Source organism: Rhinolophus sinicus, chromosome 14, assembly GCF_057876585.1.
Source record: "Rhinolophus sinicus isolate RSI-liver-muscle chromosome 14, RSI-T2T, whole genome shotgun sequence".
In the NCBI taxonomy this organism is placed as follows: domain Eukaryota; kingdom Metazoa; phylum Chordata; class Mammalia; order Chiroptera; family Rhinolophidae; genus Rhinolophus; species Rhinolophus sinicus.
The window spans coordinates 118168696-118191510 of record NC_142514.1 but is presented as its reverse complement, the minus strand read 5'-3'; the positions used below and the strand labels follow the sequence as shown (position 1 = coordinate 118191510).

Here is a 22815-nt window from a genome sequence, read left to right as displayed (position 1 = left end):
GCCAGTTCTTCCAAGGCATGTGTGACAGAAAAGGAAGCATTGCCCCGAACATGGCTTTATTTTAGTTCCAAGCAATTATTTCCTGGGGCTTTTATTCACAAAAGAATCAGGAGCAAAGTCTGTGTGGCCCAGAGTAAGTTCTTTATCTCTCCCTACTCTTGCCCTCTCCCCTCCCCCCCCACACACTTTTGGTCCTGTTTACATATAGCCTTGAGATTGGTAGGTCCAAAAACATTTATCAACCTTCTACATGGCAGGCAGACTTTTTTCTTAGGCCCTGGACATACTTAGATGAGTAAGTCATAGGAAATATGTCTGAGTCAGCAACTATTAGTGGCTGAACTAGAGACACTTTATGTATGTCATGACAAATGCTCAGTTAGAAGTACATATGTAGGTATGAAGTGCTTTGAGGACACAAAAGGGTACTTGATCCAATGTGGAAGGTCAGTTTCTGGAAAGGTAAGGCCAGAGGTGAGTATTGCTGGATGAGGGAGAGTTAGCCAGGAGAAGGCAGGATCTTTTTGGCAGAACAAACAGCACAGGCAAAGCAGGCAAGAGATTGCAATGATATGTGGGAAGAACTTCAGGTATGTTGGCATTACTAGAGCATAAAATATGAAGTTGAAAGTGTTGGCGATGAGACCAAAGAGATACGGAAGGTGCTCCATTATTAGCAAAGCCCTTGTTTGCGTTGCTAAGAGCTTTGAACTTCCTTCTGTAGCCTTGGGGAACTATTTACGTAGGGGAATGTGATAGTAAGAACTGCATCTTAGATGAACTATTCCAACTGAAACATGGACAATAAATAAGGAGAAGGAACAACACCTGCAGGAAGAACAAGTAGGTGTTACTTAAAGTAGTTCAGCGGGGAAACATCAAAGCCCGAAATTATTGCCATGATTTTTGAAACACAGAAGTGGAAGAAAGTTTTGAAATATATTTTGGAGGCAAAAATCACAGGTAGAACCTATGCATGTGGATATTTAGGGAAAGAGAGGAGACTGAAAGAATGGCAGGTTTCCCTGATTTAGTTCATAGAATAACCATAACAATGTTCCTGTGGTTTTTCTTGCTAGACAACTTTGTCGTCCTTCACACCTGCTGTCACCTCTCAGGGCCATACAGTCACCAAGTCATGAAAGATTTCCTGAATCAGCACTTCGTACTTCTGTTTTCCTAACTCAGGCCCCAGTGAGCTCTGGCCTGTACCTCCCCTCTCAAATGCTTCCTTCATTTTGCTACCAGAGGAATCTCCCTTAAAACAAATCTGATCTTTTTCTGTCCCTCAACCTCCCTCCCAGTAAAAATCTCGGAATGACCTAAACATAAAGTTTTAGGACCTAGGGTATATACAGAAATTTTTTTTTTTTTTTTTTTTGCAACTATAATTTATCTCCCAAATTGCCTTTTGCACGTGAAATAGTCTAATGATTCTTGGTCCTGGCCCTTGTCTTGATTTTACATTGATTATGAGCTGGTCACCGCTGCCTGACTGATGCATTTTCCTGTGTTTATGTTTTGCTTTGTCTCTTTCCACCACTAGACTATGAGGGCCTCGAGTACAGGCAATATGTCTTGTTCATGTCCATGCCTTAGGGTCCTGAGTGCTTAGCATTCACTGAATGAAATCGGTACTTTTAGGGGATGAGTTGCCGTAGATCACACCCAGAAATAAGCACTTAAGAAAAAAATGTATAGTAAAATGCCCTGAATGTAAAGCCCTTTGTAATATGAGCATCCACTGGACAAGTTGAAACAATCTTCTCATAAGTACCTGAAAGATACGCCTTTCAGTTTTTGTGTTTTGTAACTAGCACTGTTGGGGTGGACTAACTGTTTTCCTGGGAGTAGTCTGTTGTTCTGAAAACAGATACAGTAAGTGTATATACTTCATGCAGGTAAATTCTTGGAACTGCTGTGAAAAAAAATACAGTGAAACCAATTTTATCATAGGCTAATCGATGTAAACAAGATTTAAGTTTCCGTATCACCTTGGTCAGTGTTCTAACTAAAGGACCTTGAATGAAACAATGTTGTTTGAGGACCTGCTGCACTTTGGCTGGTGGTTCCTAATCTGTGTCAAATTATAGCTGACAGCAGTCTGCTTCTTGAATATTCTGTTTGCTAATTAATCAGTTGTATTATATTGATACAAGTTTAAAAGGTGGTGCTGTAGGAGTATCTCTAATTCACACTGTAAAATCTGGCGTATGTGTAGCAAGTATGATAAAAAGAAGCCATCCTTATAAATACAAATGGAACTGATTTTATATGCTATCTACCCAATAAAGATGACATTCACGAAGAAGGCCTTACAGAGCTTCTAGAAAAGTCTTACAATGTCGGGATTCTAGTCACTCACCATAATTTCCAACTACTGTCAAGTTAGCCATTGATTTCTGTCTACTCTTAAAACAGAAGCACATTTTATTTCTGATTTTCCATACAGACCCTATGACCGAACTCTCAGGAAGAGAAGATTCCTGGCTCACTTGGTCACATTTGGTAACTGTTATTACCTCATGTCTGCTAGTCAGGTATACTAAGTAGTTTAAAAAATTCTTCCCTATGACTAACCTAAATATCTCAGATTCAGTCCATTTCCTTCTGCTGTTTTCTCAACTGGAGATGGAGAACAGGTGGTCACCATGTGACACACTTGGATTTTACAGGCAACTAAAAGAACTTGTAAGTTATTTCTTTCACTTCTTATTTTCCTCCTGGTGCTTATCATATATTCATCAGAATGCCGGGAGCATTTGAGTGACGTGATTTCCATGGAGAGTTGAGGGATCATTTTATGAGAAATGACAGAATCCTTATTCAACCAAAGCTACTCTTTAGAGAGAAACATTTAGGGTGTGTGTGTGTGTGTGTGTGTGTGTGTGTGTGTGTGTGTGTATGTGTATGTATGTGTGATTATGGGATTGGATTAGACCTTTTGAGTCATAGGTTTTAAATTTTGTCTTTGTTATTGTGAATTTTATTCAGATGTTCCTAGTCTGTGGTTGAACTTGGACTTGGTGATATGGAAAGAGATTATTTGGACAAATAGAAAATTTGGACAAATAGATAACCCCTACTTTAGCCTTATTAAAATGAACTTTCTAATTAACTCTAGAGTATTGTTGATAATGTACAAAATAGATTTAAGTTGGACCAAAACTTTCCTTTTCACTTACTTGAAATGACCACAGTGAATGACCAAAAGGCCATAAGTGAAAATTAAAGTGAGGAAAAACTTAAAATTACAAATAATTGACAAACACTGCACATGGTTACTCTATTCAACTTAATTAACTGGAAGAAAAATAATATATCCTTTAGTGTAAAATTTAACTCCCTTTGAAAAACCAGTGCCTTTGGGTATTTATTTAAATCTGTGAAAATCACAATGCCTACATACTTATTTATTTTCATTGGTGTGTTAATAGTTGGAAGAAAGAATAATGTAAATTAATAGTAATAATTAATTTTGAATTTTTTGAGACCACAGAACTAAGCTTTTATTAATTACTTTTGCTAATTCCAGTTGATAAATTCCCTAATAAAGAATAACCCTATTTCTTAATCAGTATACGCACTTGGTGAAAAATTTATTTTAGCTTCTCTCCATTGTTCATGTTCATGATTTGGTTATTTTAAGTCTCAAAACTGGATTTACATTGTCAAAAAACATTTGTTAACGATTTCTTGAGAAATAGTGAATTACTCCATGCCTACGAGTTAAGCCAACCTTCTACTAAGCAAAGTCTAGTTTGTCTTTCTCTGGTAGTCTTTGATAATATAAGAAAGACTCAAGTATTGCTTGAGAGTGACACTTCTGAATTTCAGAATGGTTGAATTCCAGTGATCCACACTTCTACAGTTACGTACTGAGGACATGACTAAATGTATTCTGCCAAGTAGTTTTTCAGAGTATTTCAGTTTAATAGGGTTAGGTGTAACCAGCCCTCACTCAGTTGGAATAATTATAAACATAGTCTAGACTTTAGTGAGCTGTAGGAGTGGTAACATTGGTGACTTCACAAGAGGCAACACAGAGACTCCAGACTACACAGACTACATTTCACAAATGTTCTCACCATGTTTATATGAAACAACAGAAGGACTTGTTGATGAAGCAACAGTGATAAGTAGCTATTTAAACTTAAGGTACAAACAACACTGAATACTGAAATTGCGTGGAAAAGTAAGATAAAGTATACTTTTATGAATGAAAATTAAGATTTGTTCCTAAATTTGTGGCTTAAGCCACGTGACTTGAGAAGTAGCCAAGTGGCAATGCAGCAGTACACTCAGCTTCCACATTTAACTACCAAGATGACAATTCTCAGCACCAGCAACCTTCAGCACTTTCTCTCCTTCCTTTGAGCTCTTCATCGTTCTCATCAATGTGAAATTTTGAGAATGGGATTTTGTCAGTGGAGTCCATAACCCCAGACTGAGTAAGGCAAAGGGGCAGCTGGGACAGTGGTAGCTGAGAGTGCAGAGGAGGTATTTCCAAGGATCCCCACCTTCCAGTAGTTGTTCTTGTTGCATTGGGTTCCTGGCCCACTTGCGGGTCACACCACCAGTGGTCATCTGCCTGGGGTGCTTCTCATGGTGGGTATACCTAGGAGAAGCTTATGTGGAGCCACGCCAGAGAAGTAACCATGTTTGTGTTTTAAGTAATCAGCGACTTCTTTGTACTCTACTTGCTTCCACAATGTTTCAGCTGAAGTCATTGAATCCAACTCTTCTATGACACAAATAAGGTGACCAAGGCCCCAGGTAATACAACAAGTGATTAAATCCAGAGGGATAGGTATGAGTGTGTGACAGTGTTTACAGAATTGGCTAATTATCATCCATTTATTCAGCAGTTATACACTGAGCCTATTTTTTATGTATTTAATTTTTAATGTGGAAAGTACCTTGTTAGCGTATAGTCTAGTCCAGGATTTCTCAACTTCCTTACTATTACTAGGGGTGAATCAGTTAATCAAGAACAACCTCTCTTTCTCTGTCTGTCACATCTTTATCCTAGGGAGCCTTTCAGTCTTTATGCAAATTAGAACTTAGAAATATTTGCATAGTAAGTCTTTTCCTAGAACTATTCTTTTAGAAGTGCAACTTCTTTTTTTTTTTTTTTTTTTTTTAAAGAGGTTATCCCGAGGTCAAAAGTCAAGATAGAAAGAGCAGAGGAAATAAGCCAAGAGGGCATTCTACAGTTCAAGTTCAACTCTGCTTTCTTTCCCTGTGGGAGGAAAGATTGAAGGAAGAGGAGCAAGAGGTCATTTGGGAAGGTCTGATGAAGCTGCCCCCACTGCTTCTGCTCCTGCCTATTGACCAAAACTTAGTCACATGGGCACATCTCATTGCTAGGAAATTGGTAAATGTATTCTTTATTCTTGGCAGCTGTGTGTCCTATTACAATTTAGGGGTTCTGTTACTGTGGAAAAAGAATGGAGCTCTGTCAAAAGGGGCTTTTGAAAAAAAGCAATAGAAATAAAGAATTACATCAGTTGATACTCAGGAGAGGGCTCTTCCTAACTTTGGCTCATGTGGCTAATTCTGACATTGACTAAGGCACTTCAACCCCCCCTCCCTTTTTTGGGGGAGAGGGTCTTTTTTCCTTTACATGTTAAAACTAAACATTTGTGCTTTTGATGCTAATTTTGAGAGAGGTCTTGGGTTTTAGTCTGGACTCTACCGTTTTGCTTGTTGAATAGTTAATTTCCATGAACTTCATTTTTCCGCTGTGTCATGCTGATAAGACATTTTTATCTATAAGTATGATCTCTGTGAAACCCCTGTGGTCGCTAAGTATACAAAATTGGCTCTAGAGAACAAGGTTGTGACTCAGCCTGCAAAATCCCTTGAAATGTTGTTTTCATTATCATAAAATCATAAAGATAGCACACTCAATAAAGGGATTGTCTTCCTTTATCTGCATGTAGGAGTGTGTGAATTAGCATTAACCCAGTTTATGCTTCCCAGGCTTGCTCAGTAGATAACCCTGGCCTAGGATTGTTACCTCTGGTCCCTTCCATGTGATCAGGGCCTGACTCTGGGCAGGCCCCCACCACCCCACTGCAGTGGGAGTGACAGCAGCTCTGGGTCACAGGCTCACAGGCTCCTCCCATCACCTCTAGACTCTTGATGGAGTAACACTCTGGCCCCTGGGCTCAGTTCTCTCCCACAACTGCTGGAAGGGCCACATGACAGTCTGAAGTGCTTATCCCACGGAGTGAATTTTGACCTGCTATGGAAGGGAACTGACAAATAAATCTTGCTTCCTCCTTGCTTATCAATGAAATGTCCTGAGTGTGTGGGTTTTTAAAACCTAAATCAGCTTTGTCCAAGCAACTGGCTGTCTTCCTCCCTCTTCTGTGATCAGTTCAGTAATAAACACTTGTTTTTTTTCCTTGTCTCTCTTCCTAATTTCCTCACATTTGCTCCCCAAGGATTGTATGCAAATTTACAGGCAAGCCTTACCTCATACTGTTTTCCAGAATTTTTGGACTAAAGTATTATGTTTAATATAATGTATAAAATTAATTTTTACTTGGTATTGCTTTCACACTAGGAGTTAAGGGAAAAATACCTTCCCTGTTTCAGTGAGATACACTAGTTGTCATAAGGAGTGTTTGTCATATGTACCGCTAGTCTTTTATATCTCTGTGTTTCTTCAGAGGACAAAAGGACAAAAATGCTCTGGCATATTTCAAACTGGCTACTTTTCAAGATGGTTACTTTTCCTCCTGCAGGAAGCAGGAGGGGATTTTCCTTTAATCTTCATTGTGAGGACCTACTAGAGCTCCTGGAGTTAAAACTAACAAAATTGTTAGGGGGGGCTGTGTATGTGTGGGTCCCCTACAGTTTTTATTGTTTAGACTTATCCATACTCAGGCTCCAACAATTCTGCAATTAAAACTGAGGTTTTCCTACTTCCGTACAGATTCCCAAGGGGATTTCTGCTCCAGTAAATTACTATTCTCTGCATCTGCCAGGCTGGTCTCTAATTTTAGGAACAGTGGTATGACCTCGCTACTCTGATGAATCTAAGAAGAGTTGATTTTTCAGTTTGTTCAGCGTTTTACTTCTTGTTAGGATGGGGCAGTGACTAAGCTCCTGCGTGTTCCACCAGAAACCAGAAGTCCTCTCTATTCTCTTTGTTCTCTTTGTTTCCTCTTATTCCCCACTTTTTTTCTGATTCCCCACTTCTTATTCCCCACTTTTTTTTTTTTTGGCAGAGGGGAATTAAAATGAAGTGCTGTAGTTTTAATTTTCAGGCTTCTTCAGGCAGCATTTTACCGTCCAAATAGCATGAGCTTTGAAACTAGGCCATTGATTTTGGTTATTCACTTTGTCCATGGAAAGTTCTGTGATTTTATTCAGATTGCTTTTCTTCTTTGATAATACTTTTATGTTTATAAAATGAGGCTAGTTATTCCTACGCTATAGGGTTTGTGTGTAGAGATTTGGTATGTAAAATACTTTGCCTCCATGTAAGAAAGGTTGGTTCTTCCTTTCAGTTTTACCCTCAGTCTTGGTCAGCCTGAGCAGCACTACTGGTCACAAAATAAGCATTTAATAAAGGCTGACGTTAATGAAAGAACTCAAAAAAAAAAAAAAAAAAAAAAAAAGATAATTTGTGGGCAAGCTGTCATCATACCCTTAGAAAACTTGCTCTTTCCTGTAATCTAATTTCTGTTCTCTTCTTGGTGTCCTTCCAATTTTTGTATCTCTCTTGCTCTCTCTCGCTCGCTCTCTCTCTTTCTCTTTCTTTCTCCCCCCACCCCCAACACCTGTAGGAGTGTGTGAATTAGCATTAAACACTTCCTGGGCCCTTAGGGCTCCCTCAGCAGATAACCCTGGCCTAGGATTGTCACCTCTGATCCCTTCCATGTGATCAGGACCTGACTCTGGTCAGGCCCCCATCACCCCACTGCAGTGGGAGTGACAGCAGCTCTGGGTCACAGGCTCACAGGTTCCTCTCATCACCTCTAGACTCTTGATGGAGTAACACTCTGGCCCCTGGGCTCAGTTCTCTTCCACAACTGCCTGAGGGGCCACTTTTTCCTCTCCCATTTTTAAACTGAATTCAATTTTTATTGAAGATATACATAATTTTTAAAAATTTAATAATATGCAAAGGTTTATCGATTATAAAATAAATCAGCTCCCTACTCCATCCCTCTGCTCCAAAGTTCTGCTCCCCAAAGGCAACCACTTATATTTCTTTAAGCAATTGTTTCATAGTATCCTCCATTTTTCTAAAATACTCTAATTTTTCTTCGTTTCTTTAATTTTAAGCATTAATTTACCTACTATAGAGTATGAACATTTAACAGCCTTACAATACCACAATCACAACTACTCCATATGTATTTCCTCTCCTACCATCCTCCAAATATATAGTTAAATCACATTGTTTTTTTAAAAAAATCAGTGGTCAATGTTTATGTAATTATTCAGAGATAAGCCATGCTAGGTTCTATGATTACATTTTCTTTCTTGCATGTTTGTTTTTCCTGGAGTTAATAATTACCTTACTTTTAAAATTTGCATAAAGTTCTATTCTCCAATTCACAGATGCAATTACAAACACATCTTAATATATTCAAACACACTAAATATTTCCATTTTATTATTACTTTTAGAACTCTTAACTGGTTGCTTTAAAGCTCATAGGCTTGCTAGTTCATCTATTTTCATGGAAGTTTATTATACCATTCTCCTGGAATTCCCTTTGCCTCTTGGAACTGATGTTCTTCTTTTTGGGTTTCATCCTTCATTTTGATGGAGCACATCCCTCATTATCTTTCTGAGAAATGACACATAGCTGGTAAAACTTTTGAGACCCTGTATGATTATAAATGTTTTTATTCTATTCTCAATCCAGATTAACAGTTTGACTTGATGTAGAGATCAAGGTTGGAATTAATTATTCCTTCAAATATTGAAGGCAGCACCGTTTTTATAACTTCCTGTACTGTTGTAGATTCATTATTATTCTGATTTCTGATGATTTTTATTTGACTTCTGTTTAGGTTTTCATTTTTATCCATGGTTTTGTAATATTTTATGATGATGATGTATCTTGTGGGTATTTTCTTATTTATTGTGCTTTGTACATATTGTACCATTTTAATGTGGAAACTTTTAAAATCATTTCTGGAAATTCTTATGTATTTTTTAGGTACTTCCCTCCCTCTCTTCCTCCCTTTTTTTTTTTTTTTTTTTTTTTTTTTTTTAGTATTTCTATTAGATGTTGAGCTTCCTGATTGGTCTCCTAATTGTCTTATCTTTTAAATCTGTTTTTTATTTTACTTCACAACCCTCTCATACCTCATTCACATTTTTCTCCTCGCATAGCAACCATTGTTATGAGTTTAATGTGTATATTTTTGTTTTATGTTCTTGTAAAATCAGTATCATTTTGTGTGCATGGCTTTTTAATTTACATACATGATTTCATAGTTTTTATTTCTCACTCAGATTTGTGTTGTAAGATCCATCCACTTGTAATATTTCTTCTAACTTCTGTGGAGCACTCCATAGTATACATCTAATTCCATTTATGTCCGCTAATGATTATCCTGGCTGTCTTCCTGTTCCCACAAATGCATATCCTCGTTCCTGTTTCCTTATGGACTTTGCTGTAAGGATCTTTTTGGAATGTACACAGAAGTTGGTTCTTAGTGCACATGTATATGATACTTAGTAGTGTAACATTTCTTCTTAGAAATGCTACACCCATCGACAATCCCACTGGTAGTACATAAGGGTTCCTGTATCTCCACATGCACTCAACATGTAGTCTTAATTCAACTTTCTAAGTCTTGCCAATATCTGATAGATATCATGAGATGTCTTAGTATTTTAATTTGCTTTTTTTATTACTTATGAGTTTGAAAAACTCTTTATATGATGGTTGCCATTCCTCTTCTGTATTATTCCTTCATATTCTTCACATATTTCTTTTTGTTTTTCTACTTGTTCAGTTTATAGGCGTTCCTTAAAAAGGCGCATATGAAACCTTTGGTTTTTAGGCATCTGATCACCTGGTGGTGGTAGTGCTGAGGTCATCGGGGATGGGGGAGATGTGGTGAGTTTTGCTGGTACAGCGAACCTGGAAGTAGCCCTTTTGGAATGTCTGTGTTTCAGCAGATTGAGGAGGAGGGAGTTGGTGGGGAATGGGTTGGGGAGACTGGGAGTGTTTGGGTGCAGTCACCCATAGGAGGGACATTGCTGTGTAAGCTGTACTAAGATTCTCAGCAAGTTGGGTTGCTGGATACTAGGAATCTCTTAGGCCTCAGAAAACTCCTACACAACGTGTGGTTGGAATATCATAGCATCGGACCCTTCTGAGAGTCAGAGATGGTGATGTAACCCTGAGCCGCCATTCTAGGCAGTGAGTAAATCCCGCCATCAGAAGAGGAAGAAGTCTGGCCAGGATCAGTGTAGTCAATGCTATATATCTTTCTTTTTTTTTTTTTTTATTTAATTAGTTTCAGGTGCACAAGACAAAGCAAAACTTAGACATTTATCATTTATATCCCTCACACTGTGTGAACCCCCCTCCCCCCATCCACTATCCCTCTGTACGTTCCCAAAACCTCTCACCTTCCCCTTATCCCCACCCCCCCGCCCCTCTAGCAACCCTCTGTTTTTCCTCCATGTTTCCAAAACTGTTTCTGATTAGTTCATTCACTTATTCTTTTCTTTAGATTCCGCATATAAGTGAGATCATATGGTATTTGTCTTTCTCTTTCTGACTTATTTCACTTAACATAATGTTCTCTAGGTCCATCCATGTTGTTGCAAATGGTAAGATTTCTTTCTTCTTTATGGCTGCGTAATACTCCATTGTATAAATGTACCACAGTTTCTTAATCCAGTCATCTACTGATGGGCATTTCGGTTGTTTCCAGGTCTTGGCTATTGTATATAGTGCTGCAATAAGCATAGGAGTGCATAAAGATTTTTGAATTGGAGTTTTGGATTTCTCCGGATAGATACCTAGGAGTGGGAATGCTGGATCATAAGGTAGTTCCATTTTCAGATTTTTGAGATATCTCCAAACTGTTTTCCATAGTGGCTGCACCAATCTGCATTCCCACCAACAGTGCACCAGCGTTCCCTTTTCTCCGCATCCACGCCAGCACTTGTTGTTTGTTGATTTATTGATGATAGCCATCCTGACTGGGGTGAGGTGGTATCTCATTGTGATTTTTATTTGCATTTCTCTAATGGTTAGTGAGGTTGAACATTTCTTCATATGTCTGTTTAATGCTATATATCTTATCCTTTCAATACCTAGCACAGTGCGAATTGACAAGAAGTTCATGTGTTTTTGAAAAAGATATTTAGCTATTGGTATTTATTACTAGTCATAATACTTTTCCTACTTCTATGCATTCTCTTGAACGATTTTTCAAAATATATACATAGTATTCATTTACATGATGACATAAATATTTGCACAGGAAATTTTGCAATATCCTGTGTGGCATTTATAACATTGGGATTGTCTTTAAAATCTGATACATAAATCCTAAATATGTGCTCCATTTCTTTTAAATAGATACAGAAAATATTTTTTCACTTCATTTAAAAAATTATGTCATTAAAATAAAGGTTGCTAGGAAAATTGTTGAAACAAAACTTTGCAGTAGTCTTTTGTAGAAAATTACAATTATTTATATTTGTGACAATTTCTATTTGTGATTTTTCTGAACACTGTGAGTGTATTCTTCATCTTTGGTACCCTCTGGTGGTCAGTGGAAGGCATTAGCTTGGCCTTGTTTTTAACAATTGTGTATAATTTTATATATATATTTTCTATCTCCATTATAGATCTATAGGTATTTTAACTATTGGGCAATTATTTTGTTATATACAATAACTTTAAGAGTAAAATTTGATGCTTGGAATTTGTGCTGTAATGCTTTTCTCTTATTCCTCACTTCAGTGTGTAAAATGAAGGTGTGGCATGACAATAGTTGCTAATCTTAGAAGCTAAATGATAATATGATAACTGTACTCAGAATGCATGCCGTGTAGTTTGGAAAACATATTAATTGCAGAATCAGGACATACTTTATACTTTCGCCAGCTACAATTAGGTTTGGGGACTAATTTGCCATTTTTGATTATTTTAAAGTATTTTATCATATACACACAGGTCACACATGCATGTATACATATATACATATACACTTGTTTGTTTTCAGGTTTAATGATTCTCTAGTTCAAGTGCAATCACTGTGAATTTACAGAAAACATATCATTATACTGTAGTCTTTTCTGAATCACGCCATGAGAATAAGAAGACAGTGGACAGCATTTAGAAAAGCTTCAGGGGTTATTTATCCCTACCCTCTGCAGCAGGTTTCAGATAAAATTCTTAGCTTGATATTCATAACCAGTAACACAGAGACAAGAGGTAGCTGTAGGGTGTAAAGTTACTAGTTCCAAATAGACTTAGCTTATACATGAACAGTAAATCATGACTTTTGGGGGGAGATAGGAGTTGCAAGAAGTGTGCTTTGTTTTCAAGAATATGCTTCCCTAGATCATAGCTGTCCTTCATGTGGCCTACTCTTCAAACTCAGCTCTTTAATTTTATATTAGAACTGAGTGTGTTTTTCTTTTTGCTACATCATTAGAAACTTTGAGTAGATCCTTTTTGCTGGACTGATGGTGTGAAGAGTCTGGGTTTGAATAAGAGTCCAGGTAGTGCTACTGAGAATAATTTTTCTATTGCCGGGAATACTGATGTGTTGGCCCTGAATTAACATTTCCAAAAATGCCATCAAACACTGACTGAAAACAAAGATGCAAGTGTAGTCACCACAAATGTGTTCTCCTTCAACCAGTTTCTTCTATGCACAGTGAGAAATTTTAAGCCCCCATTGTAAAATAAAAGTGAATTGGTTTTATGTACTATACCGTAATGCAGCTGGTGGCCCACAAATGTTCATGTACCACTGGGTTTGAGTTAAGGCCATTAGTGCAGAACTGTCCCTTGTAATACAGATATTGGGTTTTTTGAACCAATGGAATGTCTGTGAGGGATTGTGGTGCCCAGTGTTGTGAGAGGAAGAATTTCACTTTTTCATTAAATGTTTATGGAGCACTCACTCAGATAATCAATTTTAAGGAGGACAGGGTATACATAAATTTCTGCTACACTGCAGAACATGAACACCATGAGAAACCCATGTAGAAAGCTCTATGAGCATTCAGAAAGGGGAGAGAGGTGGTGGAGGGAACTTGTGAAGGAGGTCTGTCTGAGCTGGATGTTAAAAGTAGACATGACTTCAGTTGGTTAGAGCATGTGTTCTGAACAACAGGGTTGCCGGTTCGATTCCCCCATGGGCCAGTGAGCTGTGCCCTCCACAAATAGATTGAAGACACCGAGCTGCCGCTGAACTTCCGGAGGGGCAGCCAGATGGCTCAGTTGGTTAGAGTGCGAGCTCTCAACAATAAGCCTGCCAGTTCCATTTCCTCATGGGATGGTGGGCTGTGCCCCTTGCAACTAAAGGTTGAAAACGGCAACAGAGTTGGAGCAGAGCTGTGCCCTCCACAACTAGATTGAAGGACAACGACTTGGAGCTGATGGGCCCGGGAGAAACACACCATTCCCCAATATTCCCTAATCAAAAATAAAAGTAAAAGTAGGCATGACTTGAATATGTGGAAGTTGGAAAAAATAAGCATTATGTCAGACAGGTGGATGGCCTGGAGAGAACAAAGAAAAGAAAGGAGCTCCAGAGGGGATGGTGAGAGAGACTTTTGGAAAGGTAGCTTGGGCAGGAAGCGCCAGTTTAAGAGGAACATCCCCTGAGCAAAAGAGGAAATGTTCACCCAGGTTTCAGTTGTAACAGTGGAGAGGACAAGCGCCTCCTTCAGCTTCCTTTTGGATCTTGCATTTTGTGATGTGAGTTCCTAACAGACCTTTTTTTTGGATTTGTTTTCCAATTGTTTTCCCCCTAATAGTACCACATTTTCTCCTTAGGTAATAAAAATCCTTTGAGGATTCTGACTTCCCCTCCTCATTTTACAGGTGTGACATTGTAAACTGCAAACATATCAATGATTCTTAAATGGTCTAAAAGTGATTTGAACTTTCATAGCAGAAGTCTACTTGCTCTTCCCATTAACACAATTTTACCAATTAACTCTGTAAAATTTCTTATATGGAACTAGATCATGCTGGATTCCTGGAAATATAATAGAGGAGAAAAAAACATTCATAGTGTCATTGGATCAAAATAGACTTACCTGGATGTATTAACCTGGATCTGACAACCCCAGAATAATGGGAAAGACAGGCCAGAGGCCTCCTATCTTCTCCTCATTCTTCCTTTCTTCCCCTCCTCTCCCACTCCCCTCCTCCTCCCATCCATTCATTCATCCATCCATTATTGTTAATTAACCTCTTCCAAATACTTATGCAAATAATGAAGCAAAACCTTATGCATAATTATGATACGGTTTGCTTTTAAAAATTTTTTTTCAACACAGTTGACATACAATACTATATTAGTTTCAGGTGTACAACACAGTGCTTGTTAAAAATAACAATGCATGACTCTCTGGATGGGAGACATAAGAGTCCACATTTTGAATAGACTTCAAAATACTTGACTGATTAAAGTGGTCCACAAATTGTACTTCAGAAACACTGAAATAAGAGCAAGGAATAGTACTATTTTGGCCAAGGAATTTGAGTGTGGTTACCTAGTATTTATTTCATATGGACTCTTAAATGGGAAAAATGTTTTTATAGTTGGAGAGGAGTATATGTCTACGCATGTCCTGTTCCTTTTAGGATTGTATTCCATTTGCATTTTTACAGAAGCATTCAGTAGGATGAAAGGTAAAGTTATCCTCCTTCTGCATAAAAGGCCATTTTGGTTACAGCTACTCCTGCAAAACAAAAACAACTTCATTTTAGGGATAAGCGAAGGTCAGCTATTAGTTACATTGAGAGCATGATACAGATATTGCTGTTCCTTTTGATTTGACTTTGAACTGTCTTATTTAATGATTTCATGCTTTTAAAAGTCTGTTTTCATCCCTGTCAAGAATGAGTTGTTTGAAATATCAAGTGTCTTTTTGTGGCTGGGAAATAATAGGATTCCTTGAAAAAGACTGTGCAAGTGGTTCTGTAAACTGGTTGTATATTATCTCATCCATATCACCAAAAAGCCTAAAAGATACATTTTCTCTCGGTCTAGACTTAAAAGATCAAAACCTCTCATTGAGAATCAATTATAAAGTGCTCAGTGGGATTCTGCTGTAGCCAGTCTGGCCTCTCCAAAGGATAGTTCATGAGCTTCTTTGAGAGAATACATATGCAAATGACTTGTTTCAACTCCTTCCTACTCCATCATGTTTTGTACATATTAATAGTTGTAGCTCACTAAATCTTAAATAATTTAATTGGACATTTGATGGGATGGTGAAAATCAAGGTTTTTTGAGGCTGTGATTTGAATGTTTTGTTGTTATTCCCTAGGATGGAAAGAAGAAATTTGACAAGGAGAGTGAAAAATACTATTCTATTCTTGACAAGCATTTAAATTTGTCTGCAAAGAAAAAGGAGTCTCATTTGCAAGAGGTAAGCTATTTCAGTTGAAATGTGGTAAGGGTATTAACATTAAGACATGTGAAATCCAAATTTCCAAAGGTAGAAGTATCTCAGAATCTGCTACTCTTTAATAAAATAATGATAGTAAGAGTAGTTAATTGAGCATTTACTGTGGACAGGCATTGTGCTGAACATTTTGCATATCTTATGACATTTAATTGTACAGTTCCAAGTGAAAGATTATATGTCCTTCAACAATGAGAAACAGTGAAACAAGACTTTTTCATTTTCTTCTTGTTGGGCATATTTTAAATGGCAGGACCTACCAAATTCATGGTATAGCTTTTATAGTAAGTTAAAAATATCTGTTTCTAAGATATTGCCTCAACATTAGGGAAGAGAAGATACAATTGCACGTTTTAAAATCTCAAATATTTTATATCAATTTTCTTAAAGAACAAGTCAAATATTTTACTAACATGTATGCATATAAGCAGTCTAATTCTTTCCTTTTTCTGAAATATTTGTCCTTTTCAGAATATTTGTTCTTTCCTTTTTCTGAAATATTTGTCCTTCACAATTATAAATTGTAAGATCTTGTCCTTTTACTATGAATAGTGCAGTTCTAGTGCCAGTGATGGAATATGTTTTTTCAAAAAATCGGGCTCTCTTGTCATTTCCAGCTTAGCAGCAATAAAATCTTGACACTCCATGCACATTTCGCCCCCAGCCTATGGTGGGTGTCGCAGCTGCAAGTTGGAAGTTAAGGTAGCTGGGCTCACTACTGCTCTCCAGACCTTCATAGGGAATCTTGTCCCCTGCTGAAAATCTCCTTTAGTCTCTCCTCCCTCTTCTTTCTGTGCTTCTACGAGTAGGTGTCACAGTGCAGATCCTTGCAGCAAAGCCACCTCCCTTCCTGCGCTGCTTTTCAAACTCAGCCTGGTCCTCACCCTATTCCTTTTCTTATTTCTCTTACCTCCACATTCAGCCATGGCAACGCTTGGCAAGTTAGTGTATGACTAGAGTTTCACTGCATCAAAAAGCTATAGGAGGGTGATTTTGGCTTCTGATCCTTTGTTTCTATATTCGCATGTTCTCCTTGAGGGGATCAAATTTCTTCCTTGAAATATGTTTCATATTGGGAAGTTCTGTAATTTAAACATGAGTTTGTTATAATCTCTGACACCTGCTATTAAAACAGGATAATTTAGTATGCAGTTGTGAGCCTATGGAAAGGTTTTTTGGCTAAAGTGAAATGGAAAAAATTCTGCCATTAAGAAAAAATATATTTTTAATTTTCACAGGCGTATTTAATCTTCGAAAGTATTATGTTGTAATTTAATATTATGTTCACATGTTTCAAACAACTATACCTACTACTACTTCTACCATATTATACTATTACTACTGCTGTTACCACTACTGTTACTACCACTTCTTCTTCTCCTTCATGCTATGTTCACATGTTCTAAACTTCTCTTCCTTCTTGTTTTTCCTTTCTTACTCTCTTTTGATTCCATGCTTTGGCTGTATTAACCTTTGGTCTTTACCAAATTAGCCAAGACTGAGCATACCTCAGGACCTTTTACTTGCTGTTTGGTCTATCTAGAAAGCTCTTCTCTTGTTACGCCGGCATCATTACATCTTCAGTTTCCTTTTTCTTAAAATTTTATCTCCTCCCCCCCATCCTCTGCCTCTGGCAACCCCCAATCTATTCACTTTATTGCTGAGCTTTTATTTTTTAGATTCCACATATAAGAGAGATCATATGGTATTTGCCTTTTTTTGAATTTTCATTTAGCATAATGCCCTCAAGTTTCATCCATGTTTTCATAAATGGCAAGGTTTTATTCTTTTTTTGTGTCTCGGTAATAGGGTATACATACATATATGTATGCCCGTGCGTGTATATATGTGTGTGTGTATACACACAGATACATGCACACACAGACACACGCACACACAAACACACACAGAGGGTACCAAAAAGCGTATATACATTTTAAGAAAGGAAAAAACTGTATTAAAATTGTAAAACTCAATATATACTAATAACAAAAGATGAATATAAGGCATGTGTATACATTATTTTGGGACCCCTGGCGTGTGTGTGTGTGTGTGCACACATATGTATAAAACATCACAATTCATTCATTCATTGATAGACATTTAGGTTGTTTTGACATCTTGGCTATTGTAAATAATGCTGCAATGATTGTGGGGGTGCATGCATCTTTTTGAGTTAGTGTTTTCATTTTCTTCAAATAAATACCCGGAAGTGGAAATGCTGGATCACATGGTGTTTTATTTTTAATTGTTTGAGGCTGCTCCATACTGTTTTCTATCGTGGCTGCACCAATTTACATTCTTACCAAAACTGTGCGAAGGTTTTCTTTTCTTCATATCCTCACCAACACTTGTTATCTGTTACCTTTTTAATAATAATTATTCTAACAGGTGTGAGGTGGTATCTCACTGTGATTTTGATTTGCATTTCCATGATTATTAGTGATGCTGAGCATCTTTTCATGTATCTGTTGGCCATCTGTATGTCTTCTTTGGAAAAATGGCTACTCAGATCCTTTTGTCCATTTTTAATAGGCTTGTTTGTTTTTTTGCTGTTGCGTTGTATGAATTCTTTATATATTTTTGGATATTAGCCCCATACCAGATACATACAAATATTTTCTTCCATTCAGTATGTTGCCTTTTCATTTTGTTGATTGTTTCCTGTGCTGTGCAGAAGTTTGATGTAGTCCTACTTACTGATTTTTGCTTTTGCTGGTTTTGTTTTTGGTGTCAGATTTAGAAAAAAAATCATTACTAAGATCTATCTCAAAAAGCATACAATCTATGTTTTCTTCTAGGTGTTTTATGGTTTCAGGCCTTACGTTCAAGTCTTTAATCCATTTTGAGTTAATGTTTGGTATAGTATAAGATAGTGGTCGAGTTTCATTCTTTTCCATGTCACTGTCCAGTTTTCCCAACACTATTTATTGAAGTTTCTTTCTGTTCTTTCCCAATTGTATATTCTTGGCTCCTTTGTCATAAATTTATTGACCATATATGCATGCATGGGTTTATTTCTGGGCTCTCTGTTCCATTGATCTGTTTCTGTTTTTATGCCGATACTGTGCTGTTTTATGTACTGTAGTTTTGTAATAGAGTTTGAAATCAAGGAGTGTGATGCCTCCAGCTTTGTTCTTTTTTCTCAAGATTGTTTTGATTATTTGGGTTTTTTTGTGGTTCCATAAAATTTATGTTATATTTACCTGTTCAAAACTTCTTAAATGCTCACATTTTGTTTTAAACATTGCATTAGAATAAACCTTAGAATGCATTCTGTAGTTGAAATCACGTGTAGACAGGCTCCTGTAATTATCACCAGTACAGCATCTTCTGCTGTTCCAAGTGCCATAGGCAGGTAGCATTTTAAAAATTGCCTCAAAATCATGGGTAGATATTTAGAGTCTCCATAAAGGGTTATAGGTTTATCAGGTTCATGGTGAATATGAGAGGCCACTTTTAGACAAGACATTGCTTAAACCATCAAGCAAATACTAACTTTATTCTAACTTTAATGTCCTGTAAAGGATATATTTTCATTTTCCCTGATAACCTACCTAGCTCAATATTTAATACTTTGCTTTTTAGTGACTCTCAATCCCTTAGGCTGTGGTAGAGTAGAATATCCTTTCTGATTCTGTATTTAGTTGGAGGCTAGAAAAACCTATAACATGGTTAATAACATCCTCCACTTGTCCCACTTCGCACTTATGTACATACTTTTCTTCTGGGAAGCACAGCCCACAACACAACACACAAACTGTGCCATAGCAGCTCCTCACAGCACAAAATGTAGACAAAGGAAAATGTAGCTTGGGTTTTTCTTTTCTCTACACTTCCAAGCATCAAACCTGTTACAGGGAGATGCTGTCACACACATATTTAATTTCGTAACATGGCAGTAAAAGTCATCTGTTCCTTTTCAGAGTAGCTCTCATCCTTCTGTCAGCACCAAACTTATTAAGTTGTTCTCAGAAAGACCTCTCTGTGCCTTCTCACCTAACTCCTTGTTCATTTTTTTTTCACTTTATTCATTTTGACATTCTATATTCATATTAATTTCAGGTGTACAGCATAGTGGTTAGACATTTATATAATTTAAAAAGTGATCCCCCTGACTAATCTAGTACCAACTCCTTGTTCATTTTTATCATGGAAAATAAGTGGCTTCCCATTTTCAGGACTGAGCTAGTGGTAAGCTTGTGTTGCTAAAGCTCCAAGGCCATTAATTAGATGGATCATTGGCATAAACAGAATTGGAATCAGACTTGGCAAGGTTGTAGACTTTACAGTAGATGAAAGAATGTTTAATATGTTAGAGGATAATTTCTAAGCATAAAATAGGAAGAAGAGATCATAAAGGAAATGTAGAAAAACCAGAATGCATAAAAATAATGTCTATTTCATAAGACATTAAATTAAAAGGCAAGCAAGCATTAGGGAAGTTATATAGCATATAACACAGGATTACCATCTCTTAGAACAAGGTGTGTTTGCAAATACATGTGAAAAAGATAGCCTTCAGTTGAAAATGGATATGAATGGGCATTTCGTTAAAGGAAAAAACATAAGCCATAGTGAATATTCTAAGTTTCAATGTCACATATATTTAAAAAATGCAAATTAATAATAGCAGCAGGATGTTAGTATAATTTATTAAAAGATAGTATCCATTGTTAGTGATGGTATGGGAAACTGAGCACGCTTTTGTTTTTCTGGTAGAAACAAAATAATTCAATCATTCTTGAGGTAAATTTGATGACATATTTCAACAAATTTTAAATGTGTAAGATAGTTGAAATGATTTCTATTGGCAGGAATTTACCCAAGAGAAATGATCAGAAATGAGCATAAAAATAAATTGTCTAAATGTGTTGATTCAAGAGTTACTCACAAGGCAAAAATTTAGAAACATGTGAAATAACACAAAACAATGATTGGGGGAAATACACACACACACACACACACACACACACACACACACATCAAAAATGAAATGTGAATTTTTATACTGGGAAAATCATTTAAAGACACTGGGGAATACTCATTAGCTTAAGTGCAAAAAAAACCAAAAAAAAAACCAAAGTTGAAACCCAAATGTATGTTCAGTATTATTCAGGTTTGTTTAAGTTTGTTGTATGTGTTATACATCAAAATGTTAACAGTGAGATTGCAAATCTTATTACAGTTCTCTGTTATAGTAATGCGTAATAAATAAACTTATAATAATGAATATGTAATTCTTTTATAATTAGGAAAAAAGTGAAGGGGAAAATAATTTCCTTTAGATACCCTGATTTTGGGTTTCTGTGTGTCACTAAATATGCTTCTAATAGGTTCCTCTTATATCCTACCTCCTACATGAAGGGAATCCCTTAGTTTCTACCCATTTACCTCTATTCTTACCCTTCAGTTTGTGTCCCTGACATCTCTTCTGTTTCCATACTGTCTATAACATCTTGATGAGTGTCTCCTAGGTCCTAGTTTCATCATGCCGGACCACCTAGGACTTTGCCACTTCTTATTTTGCCACATGTGAAATATCCCACATCAGCACTTTCTCAAATTGACCCCTACTTCTCATTTCTTTAATTCTGTTAATGCTGGTATTTCTTGTATCGAAGTTATTTTTCACTATTTTCCTCCTTGTATCTCACACCCACATCCTTCAGCTTCTCTTCTTCACTGAGATACACCCCACAACTTTACCCTCATTAGACAAGAGGTCTCCTCATATTCACATGCACCCAGCTGCACCATTTAATCAATATGTTCTACACAGTCCTCACGTTAATCTTGAAATTCAGCTCTGATTTTGGCAACACCTTCCTCAAGCATTTGCAGTGCCTATAACATGAAGTTTGCACTCACTCTCTCTTTTCTGCCTTACCTTTCATTTTTGACTATCCCAAACAAAACCTTTTCATCTACAAAACTTATAACTTTTCCAGACTCGATTCCCTCACTCAGACTCTTCTCCTTTTATCTCCAGTTTTACTCTAATCTTCTCAGTCAGAGTCCAGCTTAAACCTTTTTCTGCCCTGGGAATGAGGCTTTTTCCTCTATTTTGAATTGAGATAGTTTATTGTAGGTGGGAAATAACTTAGGTTTCTGCAGAAGTATATGATTTTCTTACTAATTTGGCTTCTTACTAGGATGACTTTACCACCCCCTTCCATATAAACAACAGTTTTATACCTGTTCTGGCATAATTATTACTAGTGCCTCTTTTCAGTTTGGACAGTAAATTATATGGTTATCCTACTTATCCCGTACAAAATACACAGCAATAGTTGCTAGTGACTATGTAAGCAAGAACTAAAGGGATTCATATCAAATAAAAGACTGTCTTTCTAAATCTTGTACTGAAAAGGAATTAAGTGTTGTATTCTTTAAGCACGTTCTAGATGAACTTTCACAGTAGATTTGGTATATCAACTTCATCTAGATTGGAGGTGATGGAAAATATCTGTAACTGGCAAATGGTGAGAGGCATTATCTTTCTTTTCTCCTTCTTTGTGCCTCTCCCTACCCCCTGGGATGAGTTGGGATTGTGCATGGCAAACAAATTTCTGAGGAAATGACTTAATACTCTGTATCAGAGGTCCCCCAAACTACTCCCAGATTTGGTGGTTTGCTTAGGAGGACTTAGGGCTATGATTTATTACAGAGAAACGATAGAAAGAAAAATCAGCAAAGGATGCATAGGGGACAGTCTGGGGGAAAACCAGGCAAAAGCTTCCAAGAGTCATCTCCCAGTGGAGAGACACAGGACACATTTCATTCCCCCAGCTATGAGTTGTTAAAACACATGTGAAATGCTGTCTATTGGAAAGCCGTTATAGACTGAGTACCCATGGTTTTTATTGGGAGCTGGTCACGAGGCACCTTCTGCTTGTCGTGTACCCCAGTTCCAGACCCCCCAGAAGGAAAGCAGGGTTTTGAAATAAACCATATTGTTTACACAAACAGTTTGGGCATAGTGCCCTACTCTTACCAGTTAGGGTGGTGGGAGCTCTCCCAAAGTCAGCATTCCCAGATGCCAGCCCAGGGCCAGCCTCGTAAGCAAGCCTGTCAACGGATGGCATCCATACCTGCTGTGCTCTTTCTGCGCAGCTTTGTTGACCAGAAATAAATAGCTTATGCTCTAAAGGTGTC

General features: G+C 37.2%; 1 protein-coding gene across 1 annotated transcript in view; it reads left to right on the top strand.

Moving 5' to 3' along the window:
• Positions 1 to 22815, top strand: part of ARHGAP42 (Rho GTPase activating protein 42) — a 253545-nt gene that overhangs the window by 169947 nt on the left and 60783 nt on the right. Inside the window, exon 5 of the mRNA XM_019741698.3 lies at positions 15520 to 15621. Within this exon, the coding sequence (XP_019597257.1) occupies positions 15520 to 15621 (102 nt within the window). The remainder of the gene's footprint in view (positions 1 to 15519; positions 15622 to 22815) is intronic.